The 16,589-nt window shown below is 46.6% G+C and overlaps 1 protein-coding gene across 5 annotated transcripts in view; it reads left to right on the forward strand.

The window, feature by feature from the left end:
- CRTC2 (CREB regulated transcription coactivator 2) overlaps positions 1-14,133 on the forward strand; it is a 37,226-nt gene extending 23,093 nt beyond the window's left edge. For 3 of the 5 annotated variants that reach the window (XM_073564645.1, XM_073564641.1, XM_073564642.1), the window contains exons 6-15: positions 10,063-10,131; positions 10,320-10,423; positions 10,678-10,757; positions 10,843-10,892; positions 10,977-11,218; positions 11,433-11,848; positions 11,933-12,568; positions 12,653-12,727; positions 12,808-12,955; positions 13,032-14,133. In XM_073564645.1, the coding sequence (XP_073420746.1) occupies positions 10,063-10,131; positions 10,320-10,423; positions 10,678-10,757; positions 10,843-10,892; positions 10,977-11,218; positions 11,433-11,848; positions 11,933-12,568; positions 12,653-12,727; positions 12,808-12,955; positions 13,032-13,240 (2,029 nt within the window). In that variant the 3' untranslated portion in view covers positions 13,241-14,133. The remainder of the gene's footprint in view (positions 1-10,062; positions 10,132-10,319; positions 10,424-10,677; positions 10,758-10,842; positions 10,893-10,976; positions 11,219-11,432; positions 11,849-11,932; positions 12,569-12,652; positions 12,728-12,807; positions 12,956-13,031) is intronic. The other 2 variants (XM_073564644.1, XM_073564643.1) reach the window with 2 other exon arrangements.
- The last annotated feature ends 2,456 nt before the right edge of the window (positions 14,134-16,589 follow it).

A 16,589-nucleotide genomic window follows, 5' to 3' on the forward strand; every position in this document is an offset into this window, starting at 1 on the left:
AGTGTCAGCATTAGGTGCTATGTTCGACTGTGACCTGGCCAACCACAGGTGGATAAGAAGATTCATGACATCGGCCACTAGACTTCATCCAAAGAAGCTTATAGCGGTCCCAACATGGGACTTGAATGTGGTGCTTAAGGGACTCACTCAATCTCCCTTTGAGCCCTTGTCATCCTGCACGTCTCAGCTTCTCGCCTGTAAAGTCGCCTTCCTGGTAGCAATAACTTCAGCAAGACGAGTAGGAGAGCTCCAGGCGCTCTCAGTTAGGGAACCCTACCTAACTATTAGAGATGATTCCATAGTTCTCTCTCTTGACCCATCTTTTCTGCCGAAGGTAGTGTCCGACTTCCATAGGTCACAGAATATAGTCCTCCCGTCATTTTGTCAAAACCCAGCAAACCCCAAAGAAGAGGTGTTTCATACACTGGATGTAAGACACATAGTTCTCCACTACCTGGAGTGTACCAAACCCTATAGAGTCGACCACAACCTATTTATCCATACCTCTGGCCCAAACAAAGGGAAGAAGGTGGCGAAAAACACCATTGCCAATTGGATTAGAAAGGCTATCTCTGAAGCTTACCAGACGCAAAACATCACTCCTCCTGCTGGAATCAAGGCGCATTCAACACGATCTACCTCTACGTCATGGGCTGAGAGGGCAGGCGCATCTTCAGAACAGATTTGTAGGGCCGCAACTTGGTCCTCCTTACATATATTTACTAGACATTATAGATCAGACCTTGTATCCAACCGAGATCTAGTCTTCGGCCAAAAAGTTCTTTAGGCCATTGTCCCCCCCCCCCCCCCCCCCCTAGTGGAGTATAGGTTGTTATGCCTCCTATGCTGTCGTGGAAGGTTGCTAGAGGAAATAGAATTAGACTTACCGGTAATTCGGTTTCTAGAAACCTTCCACGACACCACTATTTCCCTCCCTGCATTCTTGGACAAATTCTGAGACTCTTAAAGGAAACCGGTGCTATGGTAATCAGTTGTAAGTCACTGGTGAGAGGGAGGGACCTTTTAATCTCTCGTGCTTCCTGTCCTCCATTAGGGCGTGGAGACGACCTCCTCCTATGCTGTCGTGGAAGGTTTCTAGAAACCGAATTACCGGTAAGTCTAATTCTATTTTCCACAAAAATGATATTTTTGCCCCCAATTTGTTATTTTCCTAAGGGTAACAGGAGAAATTGGACCCCAAAAGTTGTTTTGCAATTTGTCCTGAGTATGCTGATACCCTATATGTGGGGGTAAAACACTGTTTGGGCGCATGGCAGAGCTTGGAAGGAAAGGAGCACCATTTCACTTTTTCAACGCAGAATTGGCTGGAATTGAGATCAGACACCATGTTGCATTTGGAGAGCCCCTGATGTGCCCAAACAGTGGAAACCCCCAATTCTAACTCTAACCCTAACCCCCAACACACCCCTAACCCTAATCTCAGCCCTAACACTAAAGGGAAAATGGAAATAAATACATTTTTTTTTTTTAATTTTATTATTTTTCCCTAACTAAGGGGGTGATAACGGGGGGTTTGATTTTCTATTTATGGCAGTTTTTATGTTTGGCAGCTGTCACACGCTAAAAGACGCTTTTTATTGTAAAAAATAGTTTTTGCATCACCACATTTTGAGAGCTATAATTTTTCCGTATTTTGACCCACCGAGTCATGTGAGGTCTTATTCTTTGCGGGACGAGTTGACGTTTTTATTGGTACCATTTTCGGGCACGTGACATTTTTTGATCGCTTTTTATTCCGATTTTTTGGGACGCAGAATGAACAAAAACCAGCGTTTCATGAATTTCTTTTGGGGGGGTGCGTTTACACCGTTCCGCGTGCGGTAAAATTGATAAAGCTGTTTTATTCTTCGGGTCAGTACGGTTACAGCGATACCTCATTTAGGTCGTTTTTTTATGTTTTGGCGGTTTTATGCAATGAAAACTCTTTTATATAAAAAATAATTATTTTTGCATCGCTTTATTCTGCGAGCTATAACTTTTTTATCTTTTTGCGGATGACGCTGTATGGTGGCTCGTTTTTTGCGGGACAATCTGACGTTTTCAGCGGTACCATGGATATTTATATGCGTCTTTTTAATCGCGCGTTATTGCACTTCTTGTTCGGTGGTATGATAATAAATCATTATTTTTTGCTTCGCTTTTTATTTTTTAAGGGGTTCGCTAAAGGGGTTAACTAATGGGACAGTTTTATAGGGCGGGTCGTTACGGACGCGGCGATACCAAATATGTGTACTTTTTTTTTTTTTTTTTTTTTATTTTCAAAAAATGAATTTATTGGGAAATATATATATATTTTTTTTTTTTTTTTACTAATTTATTTAGCTTTTTTTTTTAATTATATTTACACTTTTTTTTTTTTTTTTAATTTTTTTTTTTTAACTTTATTACATTGTTACAGGTGGGACATCACTGTCCTGTGACATATCGCTGATCTGTCACATCACAGATCACTGTGACAGATGAGAGATCTGTCACAGGCACTGCTGCAGACTTCCTCATGCCTGCGCTTTGCAGGCAGTGAGGAAGTCAGCTCCCTACAGGCCCCAGAAGGTCCCCGTCGCCATCTTGGATCCAGGGGCCTGTGGTTAGTTATAACAAATTATAATTATCCTCCATCCCATAGTCCCGTTCCCATATACCCATCATACATATCCACGATCCCATAGGCCCGTGCCCTTATACCCATCATACATATCCTCCATCCCATAGTCGAGTGCCCATATACCCATCACACATCCTCCGTCCCATGCCCATATACCCATCATACATATTCGCCATCCCATAGTCGAGTGCTCATAGTCCCATGCCCATATACCCGTCATACATATCCTCCATCCCATAGTCCAGTGCCCATATACCCATCACACATCCTCCATCCCATAGTCAACCATTATGACATCATAATGAGCGGCGGGGCTTGCAACCTATGATGACACCAGCGTCGCCATGGCAACCATTATGACATCATAATGATGGGCGGGGCTTGATACACACTTTTTCCCCACTATGTAGATAGGGGCAAAATTGTTTGGTGAATTGGAACGCGTGGGGTTAAAATTTCGCCTCACAACATAGCCTAGGACACTCTCGGGATCCAGACGTGTGACAGTGCCGAATTTTGTGGCTGTAGCTGCGACGGTGTGGATGCCAATCCCGGACATATACATACATACACACACTTGAGCTTTATATATTAGTTAGAAAAGGTACAAAAAAAAGGATATAAAAATGGAAATAAAAAGTAACATGCAAATATGCAAAAACAGTGATAAAATAAAAGGGAGAAAACTTATAGAAATATCAAACTTTGCATTCTGGTATTCTGTCCCTGTGGGAGGGAGAAATATGAAATGGAACACATCAGCTTGGCTGTCCTCACTGTGAACAGGTTTCTATGTTTAAAGGCCTAATTTATAGATTTACTCTGGAGATCAGATTTCTAGACCATCCTCTCATGTTAATATTGTAATTCTTGGTTTGTGACTGGATCATGGCTATTTACCCATGAATACATTATTTTCCTCTGAACAGTATTTGTGTGATCTTTCTCATAGATAGTGTCAGGCTGTAATAGGTACCTCTCTTCAAAAGAGTCTCAAGGTGTGAAATGTTTCCACTTTTTGTGTTCTCAGCAAGGCCCACTGGAAAGACTGGAGAAAGGAGACTGCCTTTCTCAGGATAACATATGTTAGGAACTTTGTGAAGAGCTTCAGTCTAAGGACATGTTAATTACTGCTGGTCACACACACATATATTTCACTACACACTCCTGTTGGGATTTTCCGGGAGCCGTCTCCCAGTACAACTTCCTTTGTTCCCAGAATACCCTCTCCTTATAAGTATCGTAGATGAGCTTCTCAGTGAGGTTTCTCAAGGTCTCCAGGCTCGCATCTGAGTGCAGAGCAGCCTGGAACTCCTGGCTGGAGGCAGCCAAAAGTGACGTTAAGGACCCTCTATGACATACTCTGGGTCTGTCCCTGGTTCAGTCATTCCTCTGACTTAAGGAGGGTCCAGAAGGCAGGACGTTAACTGCATAACTGCACTCTGCCTGCGGGTGACAGCGGCCATGTAGGCTGTCTCCCTGGGGATTACCACAGTCCCATCAGCCTGTTCGGCCATGAGTACTACCTCCTCATCCTCCCCATTACCTCAGGAGCAGTGCTATATATGGGGCAGTTACCTTCGGCCAGGACCCCTTACTGTGTGGCACTAGTCAGTTGCACGGCGTCACCTTCTTCATGGTTCCTGTGTTTCTCCCCATTCCCGTTAGGACTGTCTCATGCTCCTGTTAGGGGTTCCTCAGCCAAATCACCCCGCAGTGTGAGGTGGCTGAGAACTCCTGTACCTTCAGATACATCATTATTATCAGGTAAAGCATGCGCGTTCACATCATTAGCTGTAACATTACCCTCAATATCCGATCATGGAGGGGTAACATAGTAAGCAAGGCTGAAAAGTCATTTGTCCATCCAGGTCAGCCTATATTCCATCAGAATAAATCCACAGATCTATGTCCTTCTAAAGAACCTAATAACTGTAAGATACAATATTGTTGCGCTCCAGGAAGACATCAAGGCCTCTCTTGATGCCCTTGACTGAGTTCACCATCACCATTTCCTCACGCAATGAATTCCAGATTGTCACTGCCGTAACAGTAAAGAATCCTCTTCTCTGTTGGTGGAAAAACCTTCTCTCCTCCAGACGCAGAGAATGTGACTGTCACCTTTCTTGGTATAAACAGATCCTCGCAGATATACGGTATTTGTATTGTCCCCTTATATACCTATACATGGTTATTAGATCTCCCCTCAGTTGCCTTTTTTCTAGACTAAATAATCCTAATTTTGTTAATCTCTCTGGGTATTGAAGTTCCCCCATCCCCTTTATTAATTTTGTTGCCCTCCATTATACTCACTCTAACTCCTTTATACTCGCTCTAACTCCATTATATTCTTCCTGAGCACTGGTGCCCAAAACTGTACACCGTTCTCCATGTACGGTCTAACCAGGGATTTGTACAGGGGCAGTATAATGCTCTCATCATGTACAGTGGGGAAAAAAAGTATTTAGTCAGTCAGCAATAGTGCAAGTTCCACCACTTAAAAAGATGAGAGGCGTCTGTAATTTACATCATAGGTAGACCTCAACTATGGGAGACAAACTGAGAAAAAAAAATCCAGAAAATCACATTGTCTGTTTTTTTTTCATTTTATTTGCATATTATGGTGGAAAATAAGTATTTGGTCAGAAACAAGCAATCAAGATTTCTGGCTCTCACAGACCTGTAACTTCTTTAAGAGTCTCCTCTTTCCTCCCCTCATTACCTGTAGTAATGGCACCTGTTTAAACTTGTTATCAGTATAAAAAGACACCTGTGCACACCCTCAAACAGTCTGACTCCAAACTCCACTATGGTGAAGACCAAAGAGCTGTCAAAGGACACCAGAAACAAAATTGTAGCCCTGCACCAGGCTGGGAAGACTGAATCTGCAATAGCCAACCAGCTTGGAGTGAAGAAATCAACTGTGGGAGCAATAATTAGAAAATGGAAGACATACAAGACCACTGATAATCTCCCTCGATCTGGTGCTCCACGCAAAATCCCACCCCGTGGGGTCAGAATGATCACAAGAACGGTGAGCAAAAATCCCAGAACCACGCGGGGGGACCTAGTGAATGAACTGCAGAGAGCTGGGACCAATGTAACAAGGCCTACCATAAGTAACACACTACGCCACCATGGACTCAGATCCTGCAGTGCCAGACGTGTCCCACTGCTTAAGCCTGTACATGTCCGGGCCCGTCTGAAGTTTGCTAGAGAGCATTTGGATGATCCAGAGGAGTTTTGGGAGAATGTCCTATGGTCTGATGAAACCAAACTGGAACTGTTTGGTAGAAACACAACTTGTCGTGTTTGGAGGAAAAAGAATACTGAGTTGCATCCATCAAACACCATACCTACTGTAAAGCATGGTGGTGGAAACATCATGCTTTGGGGCTGTTTCTCTGCAAAGGGGCCAGGACGACTGATCCGGGTACATGAAAGAATGAATGGGGCCATGTATCGTGAGATTTTGAGTGCAAACCTCCTTCCATCAGCAAGGGCATTGAAGATGAAACGTGGCTGGGTCTTTCAACATGACAATGATGCAAAGCACACCGCCAGGGCAATGAAGGAGTGGCTTCGTAAGAAGCATTTCAAGGTCCTGGAGTGGCCTAGCCAGTCTCCAGATCTCAACCCTATAGAAAACCTTTGGAGGGAGTTGAAAGTCCGTGTTGCCAAGCGAAAAACCAAAAACATCACTGCTCTAGAGGAGATCTGCATGGAGGAATGGGCCAACATACCAACAACAGTGTGTGGCAACCTTGTGAAGACTTACAGAAAACGTTTGACCTCTGTCATTGCCAACAAAGGATATATCACAAAGTATTGAGATGAAATTTTGTTTCTGACGAAATACTTATTTTCCACCATAATATGCAAATAAAATGAAAAAAAAACAGACAATGTGATTTTCTGGATATTTTTTTTTCTCAGTTTGTCTCCCATAGTTGAGGTCTACCTATGATGTAAATTACAGACGCCTCTCATCTTTTTAAGTGGTGGAACTTGCACTATTGCTGACTGACTAAATACTTTTTTTCCCCACTGTATATCCAGACCTCTTTTAATGTTCCCCATGATCCTGTTTGCCTTGGCAGCTGCTGCCTGGCACTGGCTGCTCCAGGTAAGTTTATAACTAGGATCCCCAAGTCTTTATCCATGACAGATTTACCCATTTTTTTCCCGTTCTATGTGTAATGGTGATCTTGATTCCTTCTTCTCATGTGTATAACATTATATTTATCACTGTTGGGTGTCAGTGACATAATACTCAACCATTCTCCCAAAATCCGTTCCCAACAAAACGTGTTTTTGGACAAACCCACTTCGTTCACCACATTCCCAACACCCCAATCTATAAAAACCCGGGCCATCAGCAAGGTACAGTGGACACCCCCAATCCTGGTGACAGTCAGTCAGGGTTTTCCCCAGAATAATCTCTCCAGGAGCCATCAGTTCGGGTTGGAAGAGGGTTTGTTCGGCCCTGGTGTCCTTGAGGCCTATAGCGACCTTGTTCCCCACGGTGACGTTCTGCAAGTTTTCAAGGCCCTCTCACCCGCCCCACCCACAAAAAGAACTGCTGCATTAGGCCCTGGCTGGGGGGGGCTTTTCTTCTGCTTCTCCAGACATGTAGCGCTAAGGTGACCAGTCCAACTGCAGAAATAACACTTGCGGTGATAGGATGTAGGCCTGGTGTTGGCAAAAGGGACAAGGCCTCCGTTGGGTTGGCCGGTAGGGGTACTTGGGTTGGTTGATCGCTTACCCCCTTTCCAGCTGGCGTTCACCAGCTTCTGCACATCTGGTTTACAGTTGGCTTCGTTGGTGTCGGCGATCTGCGCTGCATTGTCTGTATCTTTTTGCTCCCGGTCCATCACGAACTGTCGCACCTCAGCTGGACAAAGACGCATGAACTAGTCTTTTATCATCAGGTCCCGCAGCTGCCCAAAGGTGATCACTGACAGAACCCACTCTGACCAGTGTATCCAAGGACTGAGTCCATGCACCACATCACTGTAGCTGTCTTGTGGGCCACGTTGGAGGTTCCGAAACTTTTTACGGTAGACCTCAGGAGTCAGTTGGTACTTTATCAGGGCCTGCTTGATGGCCTCCTAGTCTCCGTCTTGGTCTTGAGAGAGAGAGAAGCAAATGCCTCCATTGGGTAGCAGGCAGCTGGTACTGTCTGCAGGCTTTTTCAGATCCGAAGAATGTCCAAGTCCCCATCCTTTTCCATAGCAGAAAAGTGCTCAGGCCGGGGTTTAAGGAAATGTGCGTTGCTGGACTCACCTCTGGGCTGGGGAGACCTCCGCCCTTGGATTCGGGCTAACTGCAGCTTGTACTCCCGCTCTGCCTGGGCCTATTGCTCGTCTCTCTCTCTCGCTGGGCTTTGGCCTCTCGCTTGGCTCTCTCCTGTTATTGCTGGATCAGCTGCAGACGTCTCTCCTGTTCGCCTGCTGGGCAGTGTTGTAGAGCCATTTGCAGATAGTGGTCCATGCTACCCTATTTGCAAGTAGGGCCGGCCTGCATCGTTAAACCTCTGGTTCAGTAACGTCCATACCTTAGCTGACCTCTGTCTCCGTTGGGCTCTGGGCACAGTCTTGATCTTCTTTGAGTTGCACCAGTTCCGTGACCATTTGGCCTTTGATTTTGCCCTGGGTGTCAATGCCTTTGTATGTACATATTCCAGCAAGAGGGTTTTTTTTCTGCTGGGTGTACAAGGGCTCTCCCCTCGCAGCCATAATGCCAAATAAAATATAGGACAGAAAAACCAAGAGAATGGTAGGGCTACACACACAGTATCGTCTCAGAGCTAATAAACACTGAGTTCGATCTCCAAAACTTTTTGCACAGGGTCCTCTCAAGAACTGTGCAAATTTTTAGTGAGAGAAATGATTGCTCAAACCAGATCACTAATGCTCTATTATCCCACCGTGGCCACCAATATGTCAGGGATTTGGGGGAGGAAGTGTGTCCCCCAATTGTCAGGAATTTATATATTATATATACGGTCAGGTGATATATAAATCCCCACAACTGGTGTTTCCACTTTCCAGTTCCGGTTAGGAACTTGCAGCTATCTGGCTCCCCCGTTACCCTCAGGTCATTCAGAGAACTGTAATAATAATTAGTCACCGGAAAGGCTGCCTTGTCGCGTACTGGCTATTGGGCACTGCAGTGAGGGCGTTATGTATATCACCAATCTCAGACTGGAAATACACTCAGAAACGTCCGATCCGTCACTGCCAGAGTTTCCCAATACCACCAGGGACGCTATGCTGCCACCATTTGCTACTAAAGCTTATATTGGGTCAGGAACCAACCCACAGGAAGCGTAGTTTGGCGCGGAGTACGTGTCTGTTCGTTCATAGAGCAAGGAAAGCAAAGCTAGTCAATTTTTAAGTTTACTCCAAAAAATATAGGCAGTGTTAACAAAAATACAAAAGACGACAAAATACAAGTATTTACAACAGTTACAAATAAGAGATTAAAATATAAGAGACTTCCTCTATCTCTGTCACAGATATGACATGTTGATAAAGGGGAAGCGCACCTTCCCAAGGGAGAATGGTCCTTCAGCACAGCGTCTTAGCTCTCCTGGCATCTGATACCTCCCCAACTCAGCGCCTGAGCTTTATGCTTTTCTCTTGCTGACCTCACTTGGGGGGGCTGAGTTGGAGAATGTACATCCCTTTTGGAAAGTTATTAAAAACTTCTACTTGCCATGTCTCTGGCTGGGAAGCTCACAGAGCGACGACAGGAGTATTATATTCTTTCTCTTACAAAATTATCTTTCGTTTGAGACCAAACATGACATGTCTGTGTGTCACTGGGGGGCAGAAACCCTTTTCTCGGTTTCTGGTGGCCCCAGAAGTCGCAAAACACTTCCGTGCGTAGCTGTAATTATACCAATTCTGAAAATGTTTCCTGTCTCTAGGATTATCGTGTATTATTAAATACGACCTGGAATAGACAAAGGACCATGTGACTGGAAACAAAACCGCATTTAATTGGTCAGGAGCAGTAAAGGGAGACCAACAGCTGAAGGGAGGGGGAGAGAGTGGATAGAATTACACAGTGTAGAGAGCAAGTGAGAGAAGTCTTGCAGCTGTGTGGCTGCATTGTGGAGCTCAGGGTTACACTGCACAAACAAAATGGGGGTGGGGCAGCAGGAGCACTGGAAACTTACGTAGGATTTTAGGAATGAACTCGTATTTTCCTGACACTCCAGTCAACTCCTGAGCTGCAGTCACTATTCTGCTCTTACATAGGGTCTTATCCTCCAGTACACTCCAGAGCTGCACTCACTTATCCGATATTATTCAAAATGGCTGTTTAATCAGATGGATACTGGATTTGAATTGTCCTCCAGTCACAACCAGAGCTGCGTTCACATGTTGCCCCATCTGTGCCTGTAATAAACCCTCTTTTTTATTATGAAGGACCCCCGCCTGGGGTAGCGGCCCCCCGGACACAGGACAGCTCTTTAGGCTGCCGAACGCCCTGAACAGGTGAAGCTTTTTGTGGTCTGCCCTCTGTGCTGGAAACCCCGCTGCTCCTTGGGTGCCTCTTTGCTTTACTGCGCTGTGTGTGTGCTCCCTGCAGTCAGATGCCAGCTTCGCCCTGTCTCCTGCCTCCTTGTGCCCATCACATGCCCGTCCTGACCAACACATTCCCTGTCCTCTCCCCTCTCTCGTAGAACAAACTCTGACTCTGCCCTGCACACGAGTGTGATGAATCCCGCCTCCCAGGAGCCGTACCCCGGACCCCCAACAGGGGTCTCCTCCACCTCTCGAAGAAATGGTAAGTGACACTACCTAGTGGTAGGGAAGAGAAATGCCTGTGGTTCCAGGACTTAGCATCAATTTTAAAATTGCACTGTTTCCTGCAGTGCAGAGTATTTAAGATAAGTGGATTCCTGTCTGTATATGCAGGCAACTGGGAGGGGCTAAATGAGTTAATGGGAGTAGTTGGATATGGGGGTGCTATGCATGGTGGTAACGTATTTGGATTCTGCGCACATGGGTGCATCACGCTTATTTCTTCTGTATCTGCAGCCTTCCCATTCAGTGTCCCAGCGATACAGGAGTCCCAGGCGGACGGTGGGTACCTTCTGAGTCCGTGTGACACCAAGAAAGTGAGTGTTAACGATATGTGACGACAGAGGTGGGTGCCATGCCTGAGCATGAGTGTAAATGTGCCCCCTTTTCTCCTCTCCATAGCTGCCCTCTGCCTCTGCTCGCCCAAAATCCTGCGAGGTACCCGGGATTAAGTAAGTTTAAACCTGCGGAGGATTCCAGGGTCAGTCCACGCCGTCTATGATAGGGGCATGTCATTCTTTGTCTTCATGTTTCAGCATTTATCCTTCGGTGGATCAGCCTGCCAGCGTCCCCGCAGCCGCCTCTGTACTTAATACGGGGGGTTCTTTACCGGACCTGACCAATCTACACTTTCCATCACCCCTCCCCACTCCCCTAGACCCAGACGAGCCGGGATTAAGCAGCCTGAGTGGCAGAAGCAGCACTGGGAACCTGACCAGCACCATGACCCATCTGGGCATCAGCAGGGCTGCATTCCCCACTGGGTTCGACCCATCAGGTATACTGGTGTTTCAAAACTATGACTACCAGCATGTTCTTAGCATGCCGTCATAACTGCTTGCATCCCGACACCTGACACATCACATCCCCCGACGTTGCCCATGACCTCACACATCACATCCCTGACACTGCTTTGTCACCTCACAGGTTTACATCACCGACTGTTCTCTGTCAGCTCATATACTAGCTTACCGCTATGTCCTTGGTTTTAGGTTTTTCGCTCTCGGCCGCTGTGCAGAATCCTCTGAGCCGTCAGTCCCTGCAGTCATCGCTGAGTAATCCAAATCTGCAGACATCCCTCAGCAACGTCTCCCTGCAGACATCCTACAGCAATCCATCCCTGCAGTCATCGCTCAGCAGCCAGTCTCTGCCCTCATCCCTGAGCAATCAGTCCTTGTCTCCCTCGGCCAGCAGTCACAGTCTGCAGTCTGCCTACAGCACCCCATCCTCTCCGTCCTCGTCCTCCTCCTCCTCATTTCCTCCTCTGGCTCCTGCTTCACTGAACACCTCCCCACGTCGTAGAGTCCCTCTCAGCCCTCTCACTTTGCCAATGGCCGGCGACTCTAGGAGGCCACACCAGAAGCAATTCTCACCTACCATGTCCCCGACACTCACGTCCATCACTCAGGTAACAATCATTGCTCTATGTGCCTTCCTCTCTGAGTACCACCCCAATCCTCTCTTACATGTTTACCTTCTGTGTGTTTTGTAGGGAGTCCCCCTGGATACCAGCAACATGCCCACTGAGCAGAGACTGCCACCTTACCATTATAATCACCCTGGCCTCATACACCAGTCCCAGCATCCTCTGCACCTTTCACAGCAGACAGTGCACGACTCCCAACATCCTGTGCGCCATTCTCAGCAGTCAATGCACGACTCCCAGTATCCTCTACACCATTCCCATCAGCCAATGCACAACTCCCAGTATCCTCTGCATCGTTCTCAGCAGCCAACGCACGACGCCCAGCAGCAAACGCACCTTGCCCAGAATCCTTTGCACCGTTCCCAGCAGTTGATGAATGACTCCCAGTATCCTTTGTCCCAGTCTCAGGACTCTTCACATGAAGGGCATCCATCATTACACCATTTCCAGCAGCCTCTGCATTTATCCCAGAATCCCCCACCACAGCTGCCTATATCACCCCAACAGCCATCACAACAAGGCCCCCAATCCCTGAGCCAACATGGGCAACAAGTGCTGGGGGAGGTTTCCCAGAAGCCTTTGCCACAAACCTCCCACAAAAATAATCATGGTGTTGCGTCAAGCATGCAACCCTACTCGTATCAGCGGAACTCGGGGGAATCTTTCTTCCAGCCGCCCCTGACTGACTACGCTCTTGGTAATGTAAGTTCCTGGTCGTCTTTGTGATCATTTGTCCTAGTGGAACTCGTTGCAGCCCTGTGTGACAGCACTCTGTTCTCTCCACAGTCTCTTCTCAGTAGCCTCTTCGATGAATTTGATTTCCAGCTCTCGACTCAGCAGACTAGCGCTCTGTCTCAGCAGGTACAGTAGAGGGCACTGCTCACAGTAGATGGCGGAAGGCTCTGGACGCTCAATGTGGGGTCTGATGTGTCTCTGCTCAGTTTGAACAGTGTAACATGGTGGAGGGTGGGCGCCTGGGTGGCAGCTGTTTACCTGGAGACTATGCTCTGATGCAGAACTCGTCACAGCCCCTGAAGAGACGGAACAACTGCAGACGCCATGAGCCCATCCCCAACATCATCCTGACAGGTGGGTGTGTGCCTTCATTCTGACTGTGCCCCCTTCTGTCTGTGCCCCCTATAACCTCCTTCCTTCTCCCATCCAGCTGTGGACTCCCCTCCTGGCTTCTCCAAGGAAATCACCAGCGCATTGGCCGGGGTTCCCGGCTTTGAAATGGATTCTTCTCTGGGTTTGGAGGAAGATCTTAACATTGAGCCCCTGACTCTGGATGGACTTAATATGCTCAGTGACCCCTACGCGCCCCTGACGGACCCCCTGGTGGAGGATTCCTTCCGTTCTGACCGGCTGCAGTGAGGTTACTGTCTGAGATAAGAGAGCGGTGTCCTCCCCGTGGTGGATGTGTGGAGATGGTGGCTTTGGAGCGCCCACTAGTGGTCATCACCAGGGAAGGGGGGGTGACCCTGTGACTGGTCTTTACAGGATGTTCTACAACCTGCGCCCCTGGAATTTCTGGCCAGTTCCCTTTTAGCCCTTGCCATGCTATGCAGATTTACTGTCCCTACATGGTCGTCGGAGCTCTCCTGTCTGGTCACATGTTGCACCCTGAGACCGTACGTTCTCCGCTGCCAGTTCCCCCCATTTTTTCATCTTTTCTATATGAGAATATTTTCCTGGTTCTTTAATTATCCATTTTTCTAACCAGAAACCAGGGTTCTAGTGTAAGACGCCATAGCTATGGCTGCTGCCGACTTCAGATCTTCTCCTGTCCTGCCCCCATATTCCAGGTATGGAGCTGTCTGTCCATCAGCCATAGGCGCCCATTGTATCTCACCTGGACATATTGTGCCTTTACTGCCTCCTCTCCGTGTAACATGGCGGTCGTGTCAGCTGCTCCGCATATATCCAGGCCCACCATCGCGCCGTGCCCGCGGCTCCGCATATATCCAGGCCCACCATCGTGCCGTGCCCGCGGCTCCGCATATATCCAGGCCCACCACCGTGCTGCGCTCACCAGACTTTTCCATATTCATGATTTCTAGGTGAATCTTATTTATTGACTCCGAATTTTGCAGGCAAAACGTGGATGCGGGGGCTTATTTTTTGCCGTCACTCCCGCCCCAGTGAAGAAAAATTCTTATTTTCTCTATTTCCTTTTGTAAACCATGCTGTATAAATGTATATATTTGTACCAAGTCATCCTTTTTATAAGCTAACGAAAATAAAGGAAAGAAGAAAAATGCACCGCGCCAGCGGCCTGTCCCTGGCCCCATCTGTAACACTGCTGCCTCTAGGTGGCAGTACAGACAAATACCATAGCTAGATTCCGATATTACCTGGAGCCTCCTGTAGGTAGCGATATACAGAGGTAAATCCCAGGATTATCCCGAGCCTCCTGTAGGTGGCGGTATAAACTGTGTTCCAAATTATTATGCAAAAAGAGTTTAGGAGTGATAAGGTTAGAATTTTTTTGTTTGTCATTTACTCATTGATGGTGATGTGTGTCAGGGCTCTTTAAAGCAATTGCAGATACCTGTGCAAATTAGTTTGGCAGGTGTGTCCAAATAAAGGCAAGACTACTTAAGAAGGCTGTTCCACATTAAGCAGCCTACATTTTTTGCCAAAATGAGAAAGAAAAAGGATGTGTCGGCTGCTGAGAAGCAACAAATTGTGGAGTATTTAGGTCAAGGCATGACTACAATCAACATTGCCAAGACACTTCATCGTGATCATCGCACAATCCAAGAAGTATGTAGCTGATTCCCAGCACACACGTGTGCGTGCTGATAAGGAAAAATTGAGGACTCTTTCCAACAGGCAATTGCGTCAGGTTAAAAGAGCAGCTGCAAAAATGCCTTGTCATAGCAGCAGACAAGTTTTTGAAGCTGCTGGTGCCTCCAACGTCCCCCGAACAACAAGATGCAGGGTCCTTCAGAGGTTTGCAGCTGTGCGTAAGCCATCCTGTCGACCACCTCTATCCACTGCACACATGCAGAAACGGCTCCAGTGGGCCAAACCATACATGAAGACTGACTTCCAAACTATTTTGTTCACCGATGAGGGCCGTGCAACGCTCGATGGTCCGGATGGAGTGGAGGATGGCTGGTTGATGGACACCCCATGAAAACACGGCTAAGGCGCCAACAAGGAGGAGGTGGAGTAATGTTTTGGGCTGGAATCATGGTGAGAGAGATTTTTCGGCCCCTTTAGGATCCCTGAAGGGGTAAAGATGAACTCCATAATCTATGTGGAGTTTCTAAAACAGCACTTCCTGCCATGGTTCAAGAGGAAGAACCGTGCTTTCCGCAGCAAGATCATTTTCATGCATGATAATGCACTGTCTCATGCTGCAAATAGCACATCTGCATCTCTGGCTGCTATGGGAGGACAAACTTATGGTGTGGCCACCATCTTCCACTGACCTCAACCCCATTGAGAACCTCTGGAGCATCATCAAAAGGAGTGTCTATGATGGCGGGAGGCAGTTCACATCTAAGCAACAGCTCTGGGAGGGTATTCTGTCCACATGCAAAACAATTGAAGCACAAACCATCCAAAAACTGACATTCAATGGACGAGAGAGTTCAGAAGCTTCTTTCCAACAAGGGGTCCTATGTGCAAATGTAACATCACCTAGAATAAAGTTTTGACTTGAAAACTGTTTGATTTCATTTTGTAATAAGCTGATAATGCTTATAATTTTACAATTCACCATTTTTTTTGTTCAAAATAAAGGTAAAAAGGTTGAAAACTCTGCTGTGCATAATAATTTGGAACATGCATTTTGAGCGTGCGTTATTTTTAAAAATATACTGTTTTCATAGGCAGTTTGTTCAAAAACATTGCAATTATACTAGAATATTAGATGACTGGAAAATAACAATGACTGCAATTCATATAGGTAATTTAGAGAAAATATGAGGAAATATTATTTGCATAATAATTTGGAACACAGTGTATAGAGGTAAATCCCAGTATTATCCCGAGCCTCCTGTAGGTGACGGTACAGAAAGGTAATTCCTGTTATTACCCAGAGCCTCCAGTAGGTGACAGTATATAGAGTTAATTCCTAGTATTACCTGGAGATGGCAGCATATAGAGGTAATTCCCGGTATTACCCAGAACTTCCTGTATGTGGTGGTATATAGATGTAAATTCCCAGTATTACCCAGTCTCCCGTAGGTGGCTGTATATAGAGGTAATACCCAGAGCCTCATAGAGGTAAATCCCGGTATTACCCAAATCCCCCTGTAGATGGCGGTATTTAACGGTAAATCCCGGTTATTATTCAATGCCTCCTGTAGGTGGGTGGTATATAGAGGTAAATCCCGATATTACCCAGAGCTTCCTGTAGGTGATGGTATATAGAGGAAAATTCTGGTATTACCCGTAGCCTCCTGTAGGTAATGGTATATAAGGGTAGGAGTAGATCCCAGTATTTACCAGAGGCTCCTGTAGATGGAGGTATATAGAGGTAATTCTCAGTATTACACGGTGCCTCCTGTAGGTGGTGGTATATACCGTATTTTTCGGACTATAAGACGCACCGGACCATAAGACGCACCCCAATTTTCAGAAGGAAAATAGGGAAAAAAATGTGTCAAATGGGGGTCCGTCTTACAGTCCGAATTCAGCTTACCTGGGAAGGGATCGGGCACAGTTGGAGGAGTGGTCACGGGTCATTCAGTGGTCCAGGCTTGTGCGG

This window comes from Dendrobates tinctorius, unplaced genomic scaffold (genome assembly GCF_039654945.1).
Source record: "Dendrobates tinctorius isolate UK_male_01 unplaced genomic scaffold, ASM3965494v1 ptg000468l, whole genome shotgun sequence".
NCBI classification, from domain to species: domain Eukaryota; kingdom Metazoa; phylum Chordata; class Amphibia; order Anura; family Dendrobatidae; genus Dendrobates; species Dendrobates tinctorius.